Source organism: Microtus pennsylvanicus, chromosome 2 (assembly GCF_037038515.1).
Source record: "Microtus pennsylvanicus isolate mMicPen1 chromosome 2, mMicPen1.hap1, whole genome shotgun sequence".
In the NCBI taxonomy this organism is placed as follows: domain Eukaryota; kingdom Metazoa; phylum Chordata; class Mammalia; order Rodentia; family Cricetidae; genus Microtus; species Microtus pennsylvanicus.
In genome coordinates, this window is record NC_134580.1 from 103,480,625 (window position 1) to 103,498,287 (window position 17,663).

The 17,663-nt window shown below is 44.1% G+C and overlaps 1 protein-coding gene across 1 annotated transcript in view; it reads right to left on the reverse strand.

The window, feature by feature from the left end:
- Nucleotides 1–17,663, reverse strand: part of Fbn1 (fibrillin 1) — a 210,668-nt gene that overhangs the window by 70,668 nt on the left and 122,337 nt on the right. Inside the window, exons 15-25 of the mRNA XM_075962017.1 lie at nt 16,523–16,645; nt 13,689–13,811; nt 12,488–12,640; nt 8,726–8,779; nt 7,293–7,418; nt 5,677–5,802; nt 5,030–5,149; nt 4,671–4,808; nt 4,238–4,288; nt 2,603–2,728; nt 1,552–1,779 (exon numbers count right to left, since the gene is read on the reverse strand). Of these exons, the coding sequence (XP_075818132.1) occupies nt 1,552–1,779; nt 2,603–2,728; nt 4,238–4,288; nt 4,671–4,808; nt 5,030–5,149; nt 5,677–5,802; nt 7,293–7,418; nt 8,726–8,779; nt 12,488–12,640; nt 13,689–13,811; nt 16,523–16,645 (1,368 nt within the window). The remainder of the gene's footprint in view (nt 1–1,551; nt 1,780–2,602; nt 2,729–4,237; nt 4,289–4,670; nt 4,809–5,029; nt 5,150–5,676; nt 5,803–7,292; nt 7,419–8,725; nt 8,780–12,487; nt 12,641–13,688; nt 13,812–16,522; nt 16,646–17,663) is intronic.

Below are 17,663 nucleotides of genomic sequence, written 5' to 3' on the forward strand. Positions count from 1 at the left end.
TGTTGTTTTTAGTTTAAATTGTTCACAAATAATCCATACTACTTTAATTTTCTCAGAATTACATATCATTGCCATAATTTAAAGAGCTTCTTATATATAAGAAGGCGATATATATGTAACACGTGACCCATGTTTTCCCCTACTGGAGCCTTTCCAAAAGCAAGACATAGAAGTTCATTTCCGCATAATGCCATGGTGAGAACTAGAGGACTAAATTAAGACCCTCAAGTCCCTTGCAGTGGCAGACTGTTGCAGCTTGTGGGTCGCATGCTTCTGAATTTATTTAGGAGAAGTTTGAGTTGGTCATCTAGAAACTGCATCTCTGGACAGGACAGCTTTAATGACCACAATCTCACCGAATAGCAGATGAAAAGAGGAAGAGGAGGAGGAAGAGAAGAACGGGACGGAGAGAAGAAGAAAAGGGGAAAACCTTCCATTTTCGTACAAAGACAATTATTCAGTTTTTATGAACTTAGTTCCCATTTTTCTGACTGGATTCAATCATGGAGAATATGCTAGGGAGGTCGCAGACTTCCAAAGCCCAACACGAGAGACAGCAGACCACACTGAACAAGCTCTCCACTAAGAAAATCCGAACTCTTGGTAAACTGGGGCTGGGGCACAGCTCACGGGGAGAGAACTTGCTGTGCAGACATAAAGACCTGAGTCTGAATCCCATCATCCACATAATGAAGCCAGGGATGGCCATGTGGATCTGTAAGCCCTGCGCTGGGGCAGAGGGTAGGGATATGAAGACCCTGGGGGCTTGCTGGACAGCTAGCTAAAAATGGTGAGCTTCGGGCTCAGTAAGAGACACTGCCTCAAGAAATAACACACCTATTTTAGCCTCCGTCCTTCATACGCACGCATGCACGTGCGCGCGCGCACACACACACACACACCACCACCACCACCATCAACAACAACACAAACGCCACCAACACCAACAGCACCCCCTGAATAAACAGAACTCTTGGTAATATCATCTTCTTTTCATATACTAAAGTAAACAGTCACCATACCATTGTCCGTCGAAGTTAAGCCTTAGAATTAACGTTATAACCTCTGATTTTAACTTGGACTTCCGATTATGGCATGACAGAAAATAGCATCTGAAACACAGTGAACTACAGTGCATTCTCAGTCGCCACTAGCAACAGGAACGCTTCAAATGGAGGACCAAAGGTCAAATCGCACCGTCTGGGCAGGTGGCACCTGACTTCCCTTTAGTTCTCAACGGGGGTGTTATTAAAGAGTTATTTTACTAGTTAATGGACAGAAGAGGTAAGAGACCTCAGGAAGTTCTGAGAAGTAGGGACTGGAGGGAGCTTACCACTGACAAAGGGGGGAGGGAAGGAAAGGAGGGAGCGGGGAGGAAGGTAGGGAAAGAGAGCCAGAGGTAGGAAGGGGAGAGGGAGCAGAGAGAGAGCTTTCTCAGAAATTGGAATGCTGAAGAAATGGCCACACTCATGGTCTCTGCAGCACACTGGGATCACCAAAGGGCATCTCCTAGTCTACAGAGAAAACCAGTCGGCCGCGGGAGCAATGTACCTTTGAAGAAAGGTTTCCCATTCGTAATGTCTTTGGTCGCAAACCCGGGTCCTCGGGGACAGAGCTCCTCATACTCTGGGGTGTTCCTCACTGGACACTCCTCGCACTCTTCAGTGCCCCAGGCTGCCCCAACCGAGCAGCAGCAGGCATCCATACGGTGACGGCCAGCGATGGGCAGGGTGCACTCCTCATCGTCGTACCTCAGGAAGCAGGTCTCCAGGCGGATGTCTGTCAGAGGTTAGGGAAAATACAACACATGCTAATTTGCTGTATCCGTGACTGCATTTTTTTTTTCAGATGCAAACCAGTGTTATGTGATAAGCATTCCTAGGAAGCGTAAGGTATGTATTACAGATGATTTCACCTCCAGGGTCAAAGGCAAGAAACCAGACAGCTCTGGACTTTGTCCTAGCAGTGAGACTCTATAGCAGTGACCCTAGGAGCCAGGCAGACACCACAGCTAAGAGCCATGGAGCAGCCTTCTGAAGACTCTAAGTCTAGATTCTATGTCTAGTCTCTCCCGTGTCACTGGGATGGGATGACTGGGTGTGAAGCAACCCCCTGGACTCTAGCAGTTGGCACGGAGATTCCCAGACAACAGTAGAGATAGCCCTGTTCCCTCCTTCCCTCTCTCTCTCCCTTCCTCCCTCCTTCCCTCCCCATCTCCTCCCTCTCCTGGGAGGGAGTGTTTCTGCTCCTGATATCAACAGGGATTTCCTATAAGGACCTATCTCACCTGTTATAGCACAGGTTTAGAAGAAATGGGGTATAGTCCCCCACTGAGTGCAAATGCCCTTCTCTGCCACTCAGCATGTGTCCTGCAGCTCATGGCAGACAGGCAATAGTGACAGCAGCAGCCGTGACTCAAAGAATGGAAAGAACAACAAGGAAAGACTAGTCCCCTTGCTGCTTTCTAACTCCTTAGGAAGGCAGTTTGTCAGAACACCACCATAGAGCCTAACAGATGAGCTAAGGCTGTGTGTGTGTGTGTGTGTGTGCGTGTGTGTGTGCGCGCGTGTGCGTGTACCAACTACATCTTAATCATCCTTACCAAGGCAGATTCTTCCTGTGGCATCCAAGGTCATCCCATTGGGACATTCGCACTTGAATGAACCCCTGGAGTTGACACACAGGCCGTTTTTGCACACTCCGGGGAACACTTCACATTCATTGATATCTGAAAAAGAAAGAACATTAAGTCAATACAACTGTATAAGTTAAGCCTGGCTTTCCCCACTCACAGATTCACAGTGACTACCACAAAAACTTGAAAAGTTCAAAACACTAGCTTGCCTCCCAACAGTTCATAGGAACATCTCATGTGTCTAAATAGCAGCCAGGGGTCTGTTCACTAAAGCTAGGAGTCTCTCCACTGGCCTCTGGGAATAGCGGTTGAGTAGTAGGGATGGGGTCCAAGGGTTTAGGGGGACTGTTCTGGTAAGGAAGGCTCGGGGGGTTGTTATAATTAGCGTTAGGAGATTAGATGACTAAAAACAGGCAAAGTGTGGCCTTCCAAATTATCAAAGAAGAAAAAGCTTGAGCTTGAGTTCTATAAAAATCAAATCCTGCTGTGGGGTATGCGAGCGGATCCAGGAGTACTGAGCCCAGGTGGTTGGGTGGCTGGGTGGGGGAGAGTCAACACACACGAATGTCCATTCATCATCCACCAGGGCTGCCCAGACCTACTGATCCTCCCCAGTTTGCCTCACGGGGCAGTGTGTTCTCTGAACTTAATTTGGAAAAACAGACATCATCGAATTAATCCAAAGAAAGTCAATCCAAATGCCAAATGGGGGGAAACCTTAGTTAGGAAACACACATGCAAACACACACACACACACACACACACACTGTGTCTATTTTAAAGAGGTCACCCTTTAAAGTCAAGAGCATAAAGGAAACATCCCACTGATGTTTCTTGAAGGAAAACTAAATGGAAGTGAAGTCCAGTCTCCATTTGCGGAGGGCTTATTCCTTGGGGGATTTTCCTCGGCCATTTGTACACCAAAGTGTGCTGTTACAGCTCAGATAAGTTATGAACGGCTGGTCTGAACCAGAAAAAAGCCAAAGGATTCAGTCATCATTTGGAAAGCAAGCCTTTGGGTGGGGGTTGTAGTACTCCTCTTTGTTTTAACAGGAAAAACCTTCATTTTATCCCACATATGGGACTAACCGTTTTTTTTTTTAAATATTTCAGCGGCTGTGTCATGTCAGGCTGTGTTAGTCACCATGACCCATATCTACTCAGGACTCCGTGAGAAAGAATCACAGCAAACCTGGGAGGGTCTACACAGACCCTGAAAACAGGGGCAACTGCATGCCCCCCTCTAAGTCACCCATGAATGTGGCGCAAATAAACAAGGGGTAACAATAAAAACAGGGCTGACCGAGAATGCAAACTTTACAGTCTCCAAAAAAGGGACAGTCTTGCTTTTTTGCTCCTCATGTGCAAACTATGTGTGGCCATCCTAGAGCATTTCCAGCCACGCCGTCCTTTGCCCATAGTGATGGGACACAGGCAACAGCTTGTGCATTTAACATCTGCTCTGTTCTCTGGTTCTCGGTGATTTTTTTTTCTCAGCAGCGTACTTCTCGCTGCGAAGTTCCTTTACTCCTTTATCCAGGGCAAATTAACACAAGCATTCTTCATATACACAAAAACGCACGGTTTATAGATAATAAATACCTTCACATTGTGTGCCTTTAATCCGTGAGAACCCTTTACCGCATATGGGATCTGTGGGGGGAAACAAAGCAAGATCAACATCTATCCATACTTCCCAGGAACGCTAAGCATAAGAAACACAAGGGAGTGCCTGGACCAGGAGCTGATTCTGCTCCTATGAATGAGCACGGGGTTGTGTAGATAAGGAAGAGCAGTAATGAAATACCCCCACTAGCAAAGCCCAGCTGGCAGAAATTGGTGCTTCCGGGAAACCCTGCAAGCTAACCACGTGAGCACATGGAGGAGCTAGGAAGTAGCAAACTGACCAGAATCACATAAAATGGATACTTCTCTAGCTTCTGGTTCAGGAACATGATTTTATCAAGGTCATCTGTAAATTTCCCACATGGGCCTAAATAAGCAGAGTAACCAGTGAGGTGGTGGCTTCTCTTACCAACTTGACAAATGGTACAGGGGCTCCCCCAGGCAGCACCAAGGGAAGAGCAGCATTCGGACTTCAAGGTGGCTCCATTGATGTTGATCTCACACCGCCCGTCGATGACAGTCTGCCAGCAAGTGCCCTTGATGGTTTCTGCAGAAAGAGGAGGGTGAGGGACACCAAACAGAATCGTATCAGAAATCCAACACATACACCAGAATTACAGCTTGACTAGCATTCTGAAACAGGGAACAGTATTTTCAATGTTTGTCTTATAGCTAAACTTCGGTTGCCAACAAAGCAGCCATTAAGCACGGTAGCACTGAGTTAATTATTGATAAACACAGGAGAATCATTCTCAGAAGGAGGCGTACCTATGCAGATGGTTTTTGTTTGATCCAAAGTACTTTCAGGCGAACATTCACAAATAAAAGATCCAGGGCTGTTCTTGCAGACTCCATTAATGCATGGACTGGACTCGCATTCATTGATGTCTGAAACGAAAGTCTCCATTACTACTGAAGGCTGGTATAGGCACAAAAGGCATGCTTTGACTTTGGCCTTAATTGTTACCATGTACTCTTCATTAGATAGTAACACTGGCCTAGACAGGCTTTTCCAAACTAGACGGAATGTCAAAATACTAATTGAGCATATTTCTTCAGTATAGAAACTGGCACAAGATTGAGTCTTCATATTCAGAAAAATCTGGAGAAAATTATGGATTTAAATTATGCAGGCACAACATTTTCTTCATCTATTAAGAGATGGCAAATAAAATGCCAGCTAGAGACAAATGAAAATGAACGCCCTAAAACCACCACGAAAGGGTGAGCAAAATGCCAAGTACGAGTATGTACATCTGTGGCTAGAGTGTGAACAGGGTCATTTAGGAGAGACAATCCCAACAGAATTGGCTTGGCTATCTGAAATAGAAGAGACTTCAATTTACCCCTCAGGCTGTCTAAGAGCTTTCCCAGAGACAGTAAAATATGTAATTTCAAAACAAAGGCACGGTTACCTTCACAGGTTTTTAGGTCAGGTTTGTACACAAATCCCTTGGGGCAGGTGCAGACAAAACTTCCAGGGGTGTTTCTACATTGTCCATTGTCACAAAGGAGACTGTTGAGCACACATTCATTAATATCTGGAAAGACAACAAATGGGAACGTTTGCAAGAGGCTGTCCCTCGCCGTCAACACCGTTCTCTTTTAGGTTAGTTCTCTAAGTTCCCAGTGGTATAATCAAGTCTGCCAGAGAGGCAAGACTCTTGTTCCATTGCTTTTCCCCAAATAGGAAATATTCTGCTTGTCCAAAGCCTCAAGCTGCTGGATGCTATTTAATTCAGCTCTTGGATTCTCTGAAAGTTAGTAGTCTTCATTTTTGCAATGGCTTTAGAGCATTAGAATTAAAAGGACTAGTCTTACCAGTTTAAGGAACTGAATAAATAGAAGGCAACCTCAACAATATGATGCACACCTGTAGTCCCAGCATGGGGAGGTGAAGGCCATGTGGGATTACTCTTACCACAGCAGAAAATAAACAGTCAACACGTATGTATGTATGCATAGTATCTAAAATATAGTATCTAATACATATATAGTGTATATATAAGTTGTGTTTCTTTGAGTAAAGAGAATGTTGAAAGTCTATCAAAATAATACAAGGAACACAACTATTTCCCAAAAGTTCCAAACACCAGGAGGCTTCAAATAAGACCATGCAAATAAGACAGCCAATGGCCAGGAACATATGAAAAAGGATTTTCTTCTCCTGGGTCAGAACCCATAGAGACCATGATGTTGGATGAGCAGCAGGAGAATCCAGCACGCAACAAATTATTGATATCTGATATGCGTGTGGCAACCTGGAAGAATGAACAGATGTTTATATCAATCTTGAATTTTTTCTGAAAAATCGCTTGCTTCAAAGTTAGATCCTTGGAAAGGGGCCTTCCCAACTTTGGCTCTAAAATGTCACCAAGGTAAAAGCAAGCGGAAGTGCCTAACTTCAAAGCCCTAAATGGAAATTAAAATACCGCCTCACACTTCTCTAGTTTATCTTAAAGCTTATTCATTCCCATCATATCCCATAAAGATGTATCTGCTTATATTCAAAATATATTTGTTCTTCCACTAAAAAGATGCCCCATTTCACAGTTTGTGCCCATCCTTTCCCCATAACTCTGAGTATCTTGGTTTTAAAAGCCCAGCGTCAGGAAACTCAAGGCTCCGTGTCACTCCAGAGAGAAGAGGTTTTCAGAAAATACTCTTCCAGGCAACTAAAGAATGCTGAAGAAAGAAATAATGCCGTAGGCTGACTTTTTCTTACCAACTAAATGATTTACTTGGTTTCTGGGTTCTTCCTTAATTAAAGGTTGTTATCACATGGAAAAGGGTGCTCATTAAAGTTAACATAAAATCATTGTTACTGAAAGCAAACTGTGCTTTCTCTGCTTAAATCTAAGGAGCGGCTGGGAGAACGGTTTAGCAGAGATAGGAGTGGCTCTGCAGTCAAGTCACCAAGGCTCCCAGCACTTGCGTTTCTTCCACCTAACAGATTTCTCTTCTACCAAGGGAATCTGCCATGATTCTTCAAAGCTGTCAAGAGATGTCTCAGGAAGCAAGCCGAGCTTACCGACACAGTTTTTCCCAGTTATGTCTACTTCATATCCTGAATTGCATATGCATTTGTAGGTTCCACGGAGATTTTCACAAATTCCATTTGGGCAGATATCAGGATCTAATGCACATTCGTTTATATCTACAGCACCAAAAAAATTCAAAGTTAATCACATTCTAAAACAAACATTAAATGAAAACAAACAGTTCCAATATGGGCAATGACCTTAGGACTGCTCTCTGGGGTTTGAGTTCACATGGAAGAGAATATTTCATTCCTTTAGCTCACTGTAAGATAGTATGAGTCAAATCTCCCCCTCCCCCCAATCCCAGACCCTGGAGGGAAGCTGGCATCTGAGCTGTGACCATATGGTCACCCACCACCCCTGAACTAAACTGAAGAAGATGTTCTGGATGGTTTGAGAACCAGGATGGAAAGTGGATGATGCACAGACTCCAAGTCTGTGACACCTCCTCTTTCCCCTCTCTTTGCCTCCCATGTGGCCAGTGAGGTGATTATATCATGGCCTTGCTTCAAATTTTTATTAAGTTCAACAACATCTTCAAATTAAAGTATAAATTGTGTATTTATTGGCTCTAAATTAGGCCTATGCAAGGTCCCTGCCCCACGGTGTGTGGAATTTCTTCAGCGGGTCTCCTTACAGACTGAAAGCAAGGCCAGCGTCTCTGCTTTGGCTCTGAGGAGGCCAGACATTGTCTGTCTATGCCTCACATACTGAGCAGACCTTTCTGGTGGCGGGGAAGGAGGAAGAAGGACAGGGCATGGATGGATAGCCTTCGTAAGTCAGGGCTGTCATTTCTTTCACCTCTAAGCCCTTATCATGGCTTATTTGATCCTCACCGACTCCTTCATCATCAGCATCCTTACTTGCCCTTCTTTCTCAATACTCCTTCCTCATCTTTATCCACGCATTTCATACAGTGAACTAACCAGTCTGCTTTCCCCAGCAACCCCTAGTCAAGTTGCTTAGTTTCACATGAGTGAGGAAGTCCCTTCTTGTCACCATCTTCTTGGGCGTTGCTGCTATTTCTTGCTACAAAATTTAAGTGGCATCTTATGACTGACCCTTTGAGAATTAGGAAATCTTTATGATTGTGCATGGATAACTGTTTGTCCAATCCAGATCCCTCAGCTGTATTTGATATGGGAAATTCATGAAAGGCTCAGACCACCATTTCTCCAGAATGAGCAATGCCCACCATTGTATCTCAACTATAGCTCTCCATCAGTTGCCCCAGGAAAGTGAGAAAGCTTCACGCCCAGTCGTCAGTGTGCCACAGCAGCTCTGCCGAGGGGGCTTCTAGGCATCCCGCGTACATCATCATGTGATGCTGGCCAGACTGTCCCAAAGTAACTAGATACCCACAGGGGTTTCAATACTGCCTCTACACATGTTTCAGTTGGTCAACTTTCAAGCAACTCCTTACCAGTGCCTGCTGAGGTCATGCCCGGCCCACTGCTGCAGAGCGCCTGGTATTCCGCTGTAATAAAGATCGGATAGTAAGTGAGTTCCTTATCTGAAGAACGGGTCAGTTCTGCCATTGGCTCACACACATCATTTCCTCCAAAGCAAGAAGAACCGAGCTAGAGCGGTAGCAGAAAGAGGAAGCATCCCCTGGGAGAGTCACCTTTAGATTGTGCTTTCCTTTGAAGGGTCCCACAGAGGCAAGGAAATTGACTTTGAAGGATATGGGGAAGTCATAGCAATTTCTTGGTGCAAAGCACTTTTGGAAAAGGTGTTTTCCCCTCCAATTCAATTTGTTCACCAGGGAACACTTTACACATACAGCAAAAGGTGCCTGTTAAAATGCGGGTTCTTAGCTGTTAATAAAACTTTCCCCCACCATCCTGGGGATAGCTCTGTTTTTCCAGGACAACCATGCTCTCACATCTCCGCAGGTCTCTGCAGATGCTCTGGGCTCTCTTCACAAGGGCACAGCAAAGCATCTCACACCATGGGCAAGTGTATTTTCTGAATCACTGTGATTCTATGATCATTTTCCATAGTGAACCCACAGGAAAACTTTTGATAAAATGTTAAAATCATGTCATCTTTCTAGTACAGACCTGTGAAGAATCGCTCCCCAAACGAGATAGAATCAGCTTCTTAATGCTTATAACTGTGTGAAGTTTTATATACAACTCTAGCAACATTCAGAGGAATGAAATGGTGAATGAGGAGAAATGCAAATTGGAATCATGCTTCTTCCAAGGAGGAGGGCTGAGAGATCTTTGCCTGCCCATGCATTCTGATGCCAGAATCAGTCACATATGTCTGTGTTGAGGAGAATGATGGGGGGGGGGATGGGACTTTAGCAGAGGGAGCAAACATTTGCTGTATTTCTGAATGTGCTAGATGTAAATGAGTTTTGAAAACATAAAATTAAAAATTAATCTTTTAGCCAGGCATGGTGGCATACACCTTTAATCCTAACAATTGAAAAGCAGAGGGAGAAGTATCTCTACAAATTAGAAGACAGCCTGATCTACAGAGTAAGTTTACAGACTAGCCAGGGTTACATAGTGAGACCCTGTCTCAAAAATAAACACACACACACACAACCAACCAATCAAACAAACAAAAACAAGAAAGCCTGTATTGTAACAAATGATAATTTGACAAAAACAGTAAAATGTTTTCATTTTTTAAAAAGAGTTTAAAAGGATGCAAAAAGCAACAAGGAGGACCATGCCAGCTACTGGGCATTTAAAAGCCGGAGATTAAAGACCACAACAGGAGCATATCTTGGCTATCTTTTCATATTCTCAACTATTAAAATGGTCACAAAACTTAGAGAATAGTAAAGCAGGAAAACCAAAGCAGGGTAGTTCTGCGGATAGAGTTCTCTCTGTTCGTTCAGATCAGCTGACACCTGGGCCAAACAGAAGCATGAGGTGATCACTGTGTTCGCAACTGCAGGACCCCACTGCTCTGTGCAAAAGGGGTCTGAATGCTAACATACACGTGGCTAGCAGCAAGTCCCTCCCCTCTGGGTTCTCTCCCCCATTCCACGCTGTGCTTCTCTGGGCTTAAGGAGATAACAAAAAATTGGGCATCTTGCTGTCTTAATCTTCATTTCCTGAGCTACCACATGAGAGCAGCAGGGCCGGCCCATGAAAAGGCCCCAGAGTTGCATTCAGAGGGTTTCGCTGGCTGCTTTCTGGGAGAGGAACATGCCTGATGTCTGAAGAGGCAGAGAGCTTACTGAGTCACACAAATCAGGTTAGGAGCAGACACAGCGTCACACATCCCATTTGACTTGCACAGCACACAGATGACCTTGGAAATCTGCGTGGTTATATTTTCTCACTCAATTGATGAGAGAGATTCTAGGGATTGTCCATGCCTGTTAAATCACCCCATCCTGAAACGAGGGGCATCCATCCTCCTTGAGTACCTTTCACGATTCGGCTGACATTCTTGTCAATCACTGAAAGAACTTCCACATGTGAACGCTTTCCCTGTAAATTCCCTCAGGCACAAAAAGTGTAAATATAAGCTGGAAGTTAGCGTTCGTGGGCTTCTGGTTTAGCTTCCGCTAACTAAGCCTTACTGCTTAAAGAAACTGGGCTTCTTTAGTGCCTTGCTAAGCCCAGGTCATTTCCCTGAGTACGAGCACACTTTGGACATGCTCTTGGTCCTGAGGTCTTCACTCGCAGGCATGAGTACAACCACCTTTTCCAGCCTTACTGACATACACCTGTCTCACAAATACGAAGTCTATGAGAAGAGTGCTTGAAAACATAGTGCAAACAATGACAGAATATACCGCTAACTGTAGTCTTATGCAATCATCTTGTTTGAATGAATATTTATATATAATTCAAGTGTATTAAATGTATATTTAACTGATTTTTGATGACATACAAATAATCCTTCTTTCTTTTACGTGGAGTTCTTCGTTTCCTTTGAAGTCCTCTCTTTCTTTAGCTTCTTATGATATTTAATTCTGAACACCATAATTTCAAAGATTATTCTTATATATCAATCTTTGGAAATCATGCTTAGATTAATTTTTAATGAATTTTCCTTAGGAAGGATATGACATAACTGAATCTCACATGTAAACTCACTAACCATTTTGTTTGTTTGTTTGATTAGTCCTAGTTTTTTTCCTAGGACAATAAAAGCCAGTGGCTAAGCTGCCTTAAGATCATATTCGAATAGTAAAACCCTACTGTCTTCATCTCAATAAGCTTCTCTTTTCTTCCTAAACATATGTCAGTTTCATTCACCAACATCCTATCCTCTCTCCCTCCAGTCCTCTTTCTTCTCCCAGAGTCCTTGCTTCCGCGTTCACACCACATATATCCCACCACTCTCTCTCCTCCCATCTCACTGCCCCTTCCTAGTAGTCTCTCTCTCTCTCTCTCTCTCTCTCTCTCTCTCTCTCTCTCTCTCACACACACACACACACACACACACACACCGCACACACACATTCGTATATAAAAGACACCATGAACTATTTCAATAAACTATTTTTTCTTTATGAACATAATTATGTCTGCTGCATAGGACTGTCTAATTCATCTAATAAAATTTATTTCATGAGTGAGAACACTGAGAATTCCTTGTCCATATATTTTAATTTCATAATTATTTTTATTAATGAACCTAAAAACGCACACAAACAACTAATCCCTCCCATCCTTCTGCCCGTGACTGGGGGAGCAGAATTTTCGCTCACTGCCTGGTTGTCTTTTCTGACTTTTCATCGTGTGTGCCACCTCAACTGCAGAAAAACACTGTTTCCCTAAGGTTGAATAAAGCCATTTAAGAAAAGTACACCAAAATCAACATGTGGGATGTGAACAAAATTCGCAAATGGCCTTCTGGGAAGCTGCTGGAAATATTCAGGTCATCTGAAAGTTATTTACTTTTACACTGTGTAAAATCCTGCTTTTCTAATAGCTCCTGCGAAAAGCAAGCATTCTGAATGAAGCTGCGTGTGCTCCAGGGAGTGTGACCAGGATCGAGGCGCACTGGTTCCTACAGAGGTACACGTAGTGAAAGAGTGTGAGCAAGGGGGAGTGATGTGGGTCTAAACGCTGGCTGCCCACTGCAAATACCCCGGGAGGGTGTACAAGAGAACCCTGGAAGCAGAGAACAGACTTTTGTGAAAGCAAAGATCGTGCCTGGTGCCAGAAAGCTGGCAGTAGGAGGGCACCTCCGTGACACCGCTTACCTGAATTCTGTGCAGGACATGGTTGGCAGGGTTCCCCAAATGCATACTCGGTGTTGGCACAACAGCATTCGGATTTGGTAACAGCGCCAAACAAGGGCTTCACACACTGGCCTCTCCTGTATCCCCCGTAGCATGTGCTCCGCATGTGTGTGTCTGAAAAGGAGGAAGTGCTTGCAGTCATCCTGACAGTTTAAACATACGAGAACCCCCACATCGAAGCCAGGGCTGCCTTTACTTCTCCATCGTCCCTGTTCTAACTCACAGGGGATGCTTGAGCTTTTACAACTGGACCCTGAGCAAACAAAAGTAAAACAAAATTCCAAGAACACATTAGCTCCCGAGCAGTGGGGACCAACGGGCAGGGTCAGCTGGATTCCTCCGGCTATCACAGTTGAGCGAACTGCGAGACCCTTCAGGGCTGGGGTAATTTTTCATTCATTTTTGTCTTCCTCGGGCATGCACAGAGCAGGAACTTTATAAACACTGCATGAAGGTTGGATCTCACACCATGATAAATAAGACCTTTATGAGAAATGTGGCTTACTCGGAAATAAACATGCAGTTATTGAATGACTAAATTGGGCTTGCTTTCCAAAAAGGAGAAAGTTGAATCTGTAAAAGGTTCATTGTATAAACCCGCAGATGTTGGTCAACCAAGCTGTGTTGCCTTTATCTCTAAAGAAGGAATTTCCCACTTCGCCCAATCTTTTCCTAATTCAGAGGACTTACTGAGTGTCTTTTAAAAATAATTTGGCTAAAAGTCTTGTTAGTTAACAAATCTCAAAGCCACATAAAGCTATCACTGCATCTTTCTGGTTTATTCATGTTTCCATGGCATGGCATCATGCACTTTCCTTGGACATTTAATTCTCTATTAAAATGTCCACCATAAAACGGTATACCTATACAAACCAGTTCCAAAGACCATTATCCACAAAGGACGGTGGGAGAAAATTGAAGACAGGTATATATCCAGGGCAGAGAAGAGGGAAGAAAAGGCAAGGATTCCCTGGCCTTTCCTTTTTTTTTTAAAAGCCTTATCCTTCTATTCCTAACATTTATATCCAATCTATCCAGAAGAGAACTGAATTTGTTAGATTATTCTTCTGCAAAAATCCTGTATTTTATCTGTTAGGGGAGAACACGTTAGTTACCGATACACATTGCTGCAGCATTTATCATAAATGGGGCTTTTTCTTACCAACACACACTCGTCCATCTAGACCCACAGCCAGTCCTGGGAAGCACTCGCATCGGTAGGAGCCGTCAGTGTTCACACAGCGCCCGTTCATGCAGATCCCAGGGGTTTCACATTCATTGATATCTGTAGTGGGAAGAGGCGTTTCTTTAACACCATTGAACACGTTCACTATGACAGCCCTGGATCGTGGGTGCTGTGGAAAATGGTACCCGATGGCCATAAGAGCAGGCCAGTGGACTGTCTGCTCAGTGTTTACCAGAGATGGGAAATGGAGAAATCAACTGAGCTTGCTAGCTTGCTACTTTTCCATTAAAAGCCATCTTAATAGAATCCTCTAAAGATGCTTTCTACCAAAATAAAAACACAAAAGCCAGACAGAATTGATGGAGGGAGGAAAATGACCACGAGAAGGCAAAGAACTCTGTCATGCATCCCACTGTAGCCAGAAATCTAGTTTGATTATGAACTGTATCTTTGACTGCTGTGGCAAAACTTTTTCTTTCTGCAGCCAACACCCGGGCTGGCATCCCTGTCAGAATCAACCTTGCCTGGTCCCTCTGGGACAATTAGTGAGAGGCAGATAGTACAGGCCTGAAGGACACCACAGAGAGAAGAGAGAGGGACACAGGGTGACTCTGACGGCAGCACTTGGTCAGCACAGCACTCAAAGCCACCAGAGCACAGTAAAGCCTTTCTTAAGTGGAGTATTTTTCGTATCATATGTGTGTCCTTAAGTACTGGAAAAGACGGCATCAGGTTCGTAAAATCAATAGCGGAGATTTCGCCCACTGATATGACAAAGTAGAAAGGGTACCCAGACTGAGTTGTAGAAAATAAGGCTGCTTAGAAATGAATCACTTTCTACTTTGTCATATCAGTGGGAACATAGCGGACAATGAGGACTACTGAGAACTCAAGAACAATGGCAATGGGTTTCTGATCCTACTGCACGCACTGGCTTTGTGGGAGCCTAGGCAGTTTGGATGCTTAACTTACTAGACCTGGATGGAGGTGGGGGTTCCTTGTACTTCCCACAGGACAGGGAACCCTGATTGCTTTTCGGGCTGGGGGGGGGGACTTAATTGGGGGAGGGGGAGGGAAATGGGAGGCGGTGGCGGGGAAGAGACAGAAATCTTTAATAAATAAATAAATTAAAAAAAAGAAATGAATCACTTTCTAACAACCCTTTTACAATACACGACTAGAGTGGGAGACTATTTCCTTTCTTCTGACCTTAAGCTGAGGCAAATTGAGAGTGAAGCACCTCTGGGTTTTATTTAGCTTGTATTGTTTGGCACAAAACACATCCCGATGGTCCAAGGTTTCATGTTCAGATTGTGTTTAAAAGAGCAGTTATATTTAAGAGCATAGACTCAGATTGGTGCGTTTGTTTCAAGCATCTTTTTGTTCAGGCCAGCACCCTACAGTACAACAGTGGAGAGTACCTTCTGAAGAGCAGCCTGGAGGCTTTCCAGTGGGACATAAAGTCCCCCAGTCAGCACAGGCCCTGCTGACGAGGCTTTCGGCAGTCATGAGTTTGCAGGTTCAGGATGACGGATGAAGACACAATCTCATTCCACAGCCAGAGGAGAAACAGGAGGTAAGCAAAAGCAGCATATGATGGCTGCTTCCTTTTCCCTCCTAAGTGTGTTTATCTTAGCTTTATATACTGGGGAGGGGGTGGGGGAGGAAGATGGGGACAACCATATGAACCAATCTCTCTCCTCCTCCCTTCCTCTCTCTTTTCCTCTTTCCCGCTCTCTGGAATGCTAAGTCCAGGTGAACCAGTGCAATTATCAGTTCTTCTACACAATTCAACAATCTATTTAAGATGCAGCTTTCATGATGATCAATGGCTTTGGGGCCTCCATTTTTTATACTGTCCTCAGAAACAGCGTGATCTAACGCCCAGAGGCTGTCACGTGGTCCCCAGACCTTGGCATTTCAGATCTCAGCAATCACAGCGTTTCCTTTTCTTCCTCACAGGTACAAGCACATCCTGATGTGCTATCCTACTGTAGAATGCTTCTGTGTCTCGAACCTTTCTTCCCCGTGTCAGATCCTTCTGGCACAGAGTTCCTACTTCTAAATTTGAAAAGCTCAACTGTTTGTTTTAAACTGAAGACAGGCTGTGGCAGTTTGAAAGCAATTGGCCCCCATAAGTTCCACAGGGAGTGGCACTATTAGGAGGTGTTATGGCCTTATTGGAGGATGTGTGTCACTGTGGGGGTGGGCTTTGGGGTTTCCTAGGCTCAAGATACCACCAGGAGTCACAGTTGATTTCCTGTTGCTGTCTGACCAAGATGAAGCCAGCACCATGTCTGCTGGCATGCCGGCATGCTCCCTGCCATGATGATAATGGACTGAACCTCTGAACTGCAGGCTGCCACCTCAATTACATGTTTTCTTTTATAAGAGTTGCCGTGGTCATGGTGTCTCTTACAGCCATCGAAGACATGGGTTTTCACAATATTATAAGTCATCAACGTGAAGGTCGCAGGGAATGCAGGGAAACAACCAAGGACTGGATGCTCTTTAAAGCTTGGAGAAAGCACACCTTGCCAAGAACTTAAGGCTTTCTTCCATGGTACTTTAACAAGAGCTAAATTCTAGGACCACTCAGAAGAGGCACCGTGGTACTTGATCCTGTCTTCCAGCATGTGGCGTTAAAGGTAATGATCAAAAGATCCCAAGCCCTCTACCAAACTGTCCTTATTCCCCAGCTGGAAGGAAAGACAGAACTTGGAAAGATCAGAAAGAGAGAATCTTCAGGAAAGGTGTAGAGAGAAGAGAAAGGAGGCAAAGACCACCGTGTAAGGTTCTCCAGCACACACCTTTGCAGTAGCGGCCGTCGGATGCCAGCTGGAAGCCAGGTTTGCAAATGCACTTGAAACTGCCGTCTTCGTTGATGCACATCCCGTTCAGACACATGTTTCTGATGCTGCACTCGTCCATGTCTAGAAACAGAGACACATGTTCTCTCGGTCAGGCGAGAAAGGCTGCCTGGATAGACGTAATTCATGCCTCTCTCTTATTTTCTGTCACTAATGCCTAAGGCTGATTTTCATCCAGATGATAAATACAAAGAGAAAACATGGCATGCGAAACAGGCATCTCAAGTTCAGGTCGGTTCAGCCAAGGTTAGTGGGATTTTTTCGAGGTTTGCCATCCATAGATGAAAAGGACAATACAAGCTTGGTGAGCTTAGTCAGTCCAGATTTAGTTCTGCTATACTAAAATATAACAAAATTAAGGCTACTGGGAATGAAAATGTATTTAGGCTAAATCTTGCTTCTTTTCGAAAGCAAAAGACTATTGAGAAAAATAATATGAAGTTGGGTGGGTAGGGAGGTAAGGGAGGACCTGGGAGGGGTTGGTGGAGGGGAAAATACATTGTATGAAATTCTCAAAAAGTAAAAAAAAAAAAAAAAAAAAAAAACGCTGAAGAATAATAAAAAGTAGAAGAAAGCTTGTCATTTTAAGCAATTTGAAGTAGATATTGCAAAGATGGATTTAGTAAGTGCTAGACTCGGCTATGGGATCCAGCTGAGCCAACTAATATTTAGAACCCTTTGATCACAGAGACAGTTCCTAATTTCGTGGGCATGCTGGCCTGCGAGCTATTGAAGCTATCCCAGGAGGCCCGCACCTCTCAACATGACCTGTTTTCACTTACAGGCTTTTATGCAGACTAAAGTAATTTACGATTTTTCTTTATTTCTTTTATTTAAAAAAGCAGATTTTTACCCTAACTGGGAATTTTGGCCTCAAGTCTGTGGATTGAATCACTGAGATAATATTCTGCCAAACATGTTCCTAAGAACAATTTTGAAATTCTTTCAACATATTAGCAGATTCTTGGGCTCTTTGCTAAAGAAGTTGGAAAACATGATAAGCAGCAGCCTTCACTTTCTGCTAAAGCCCGCGAAGTGGGAACTCCATCCACAGCAGTCACAGTGACTTTGCAAGGAAAAG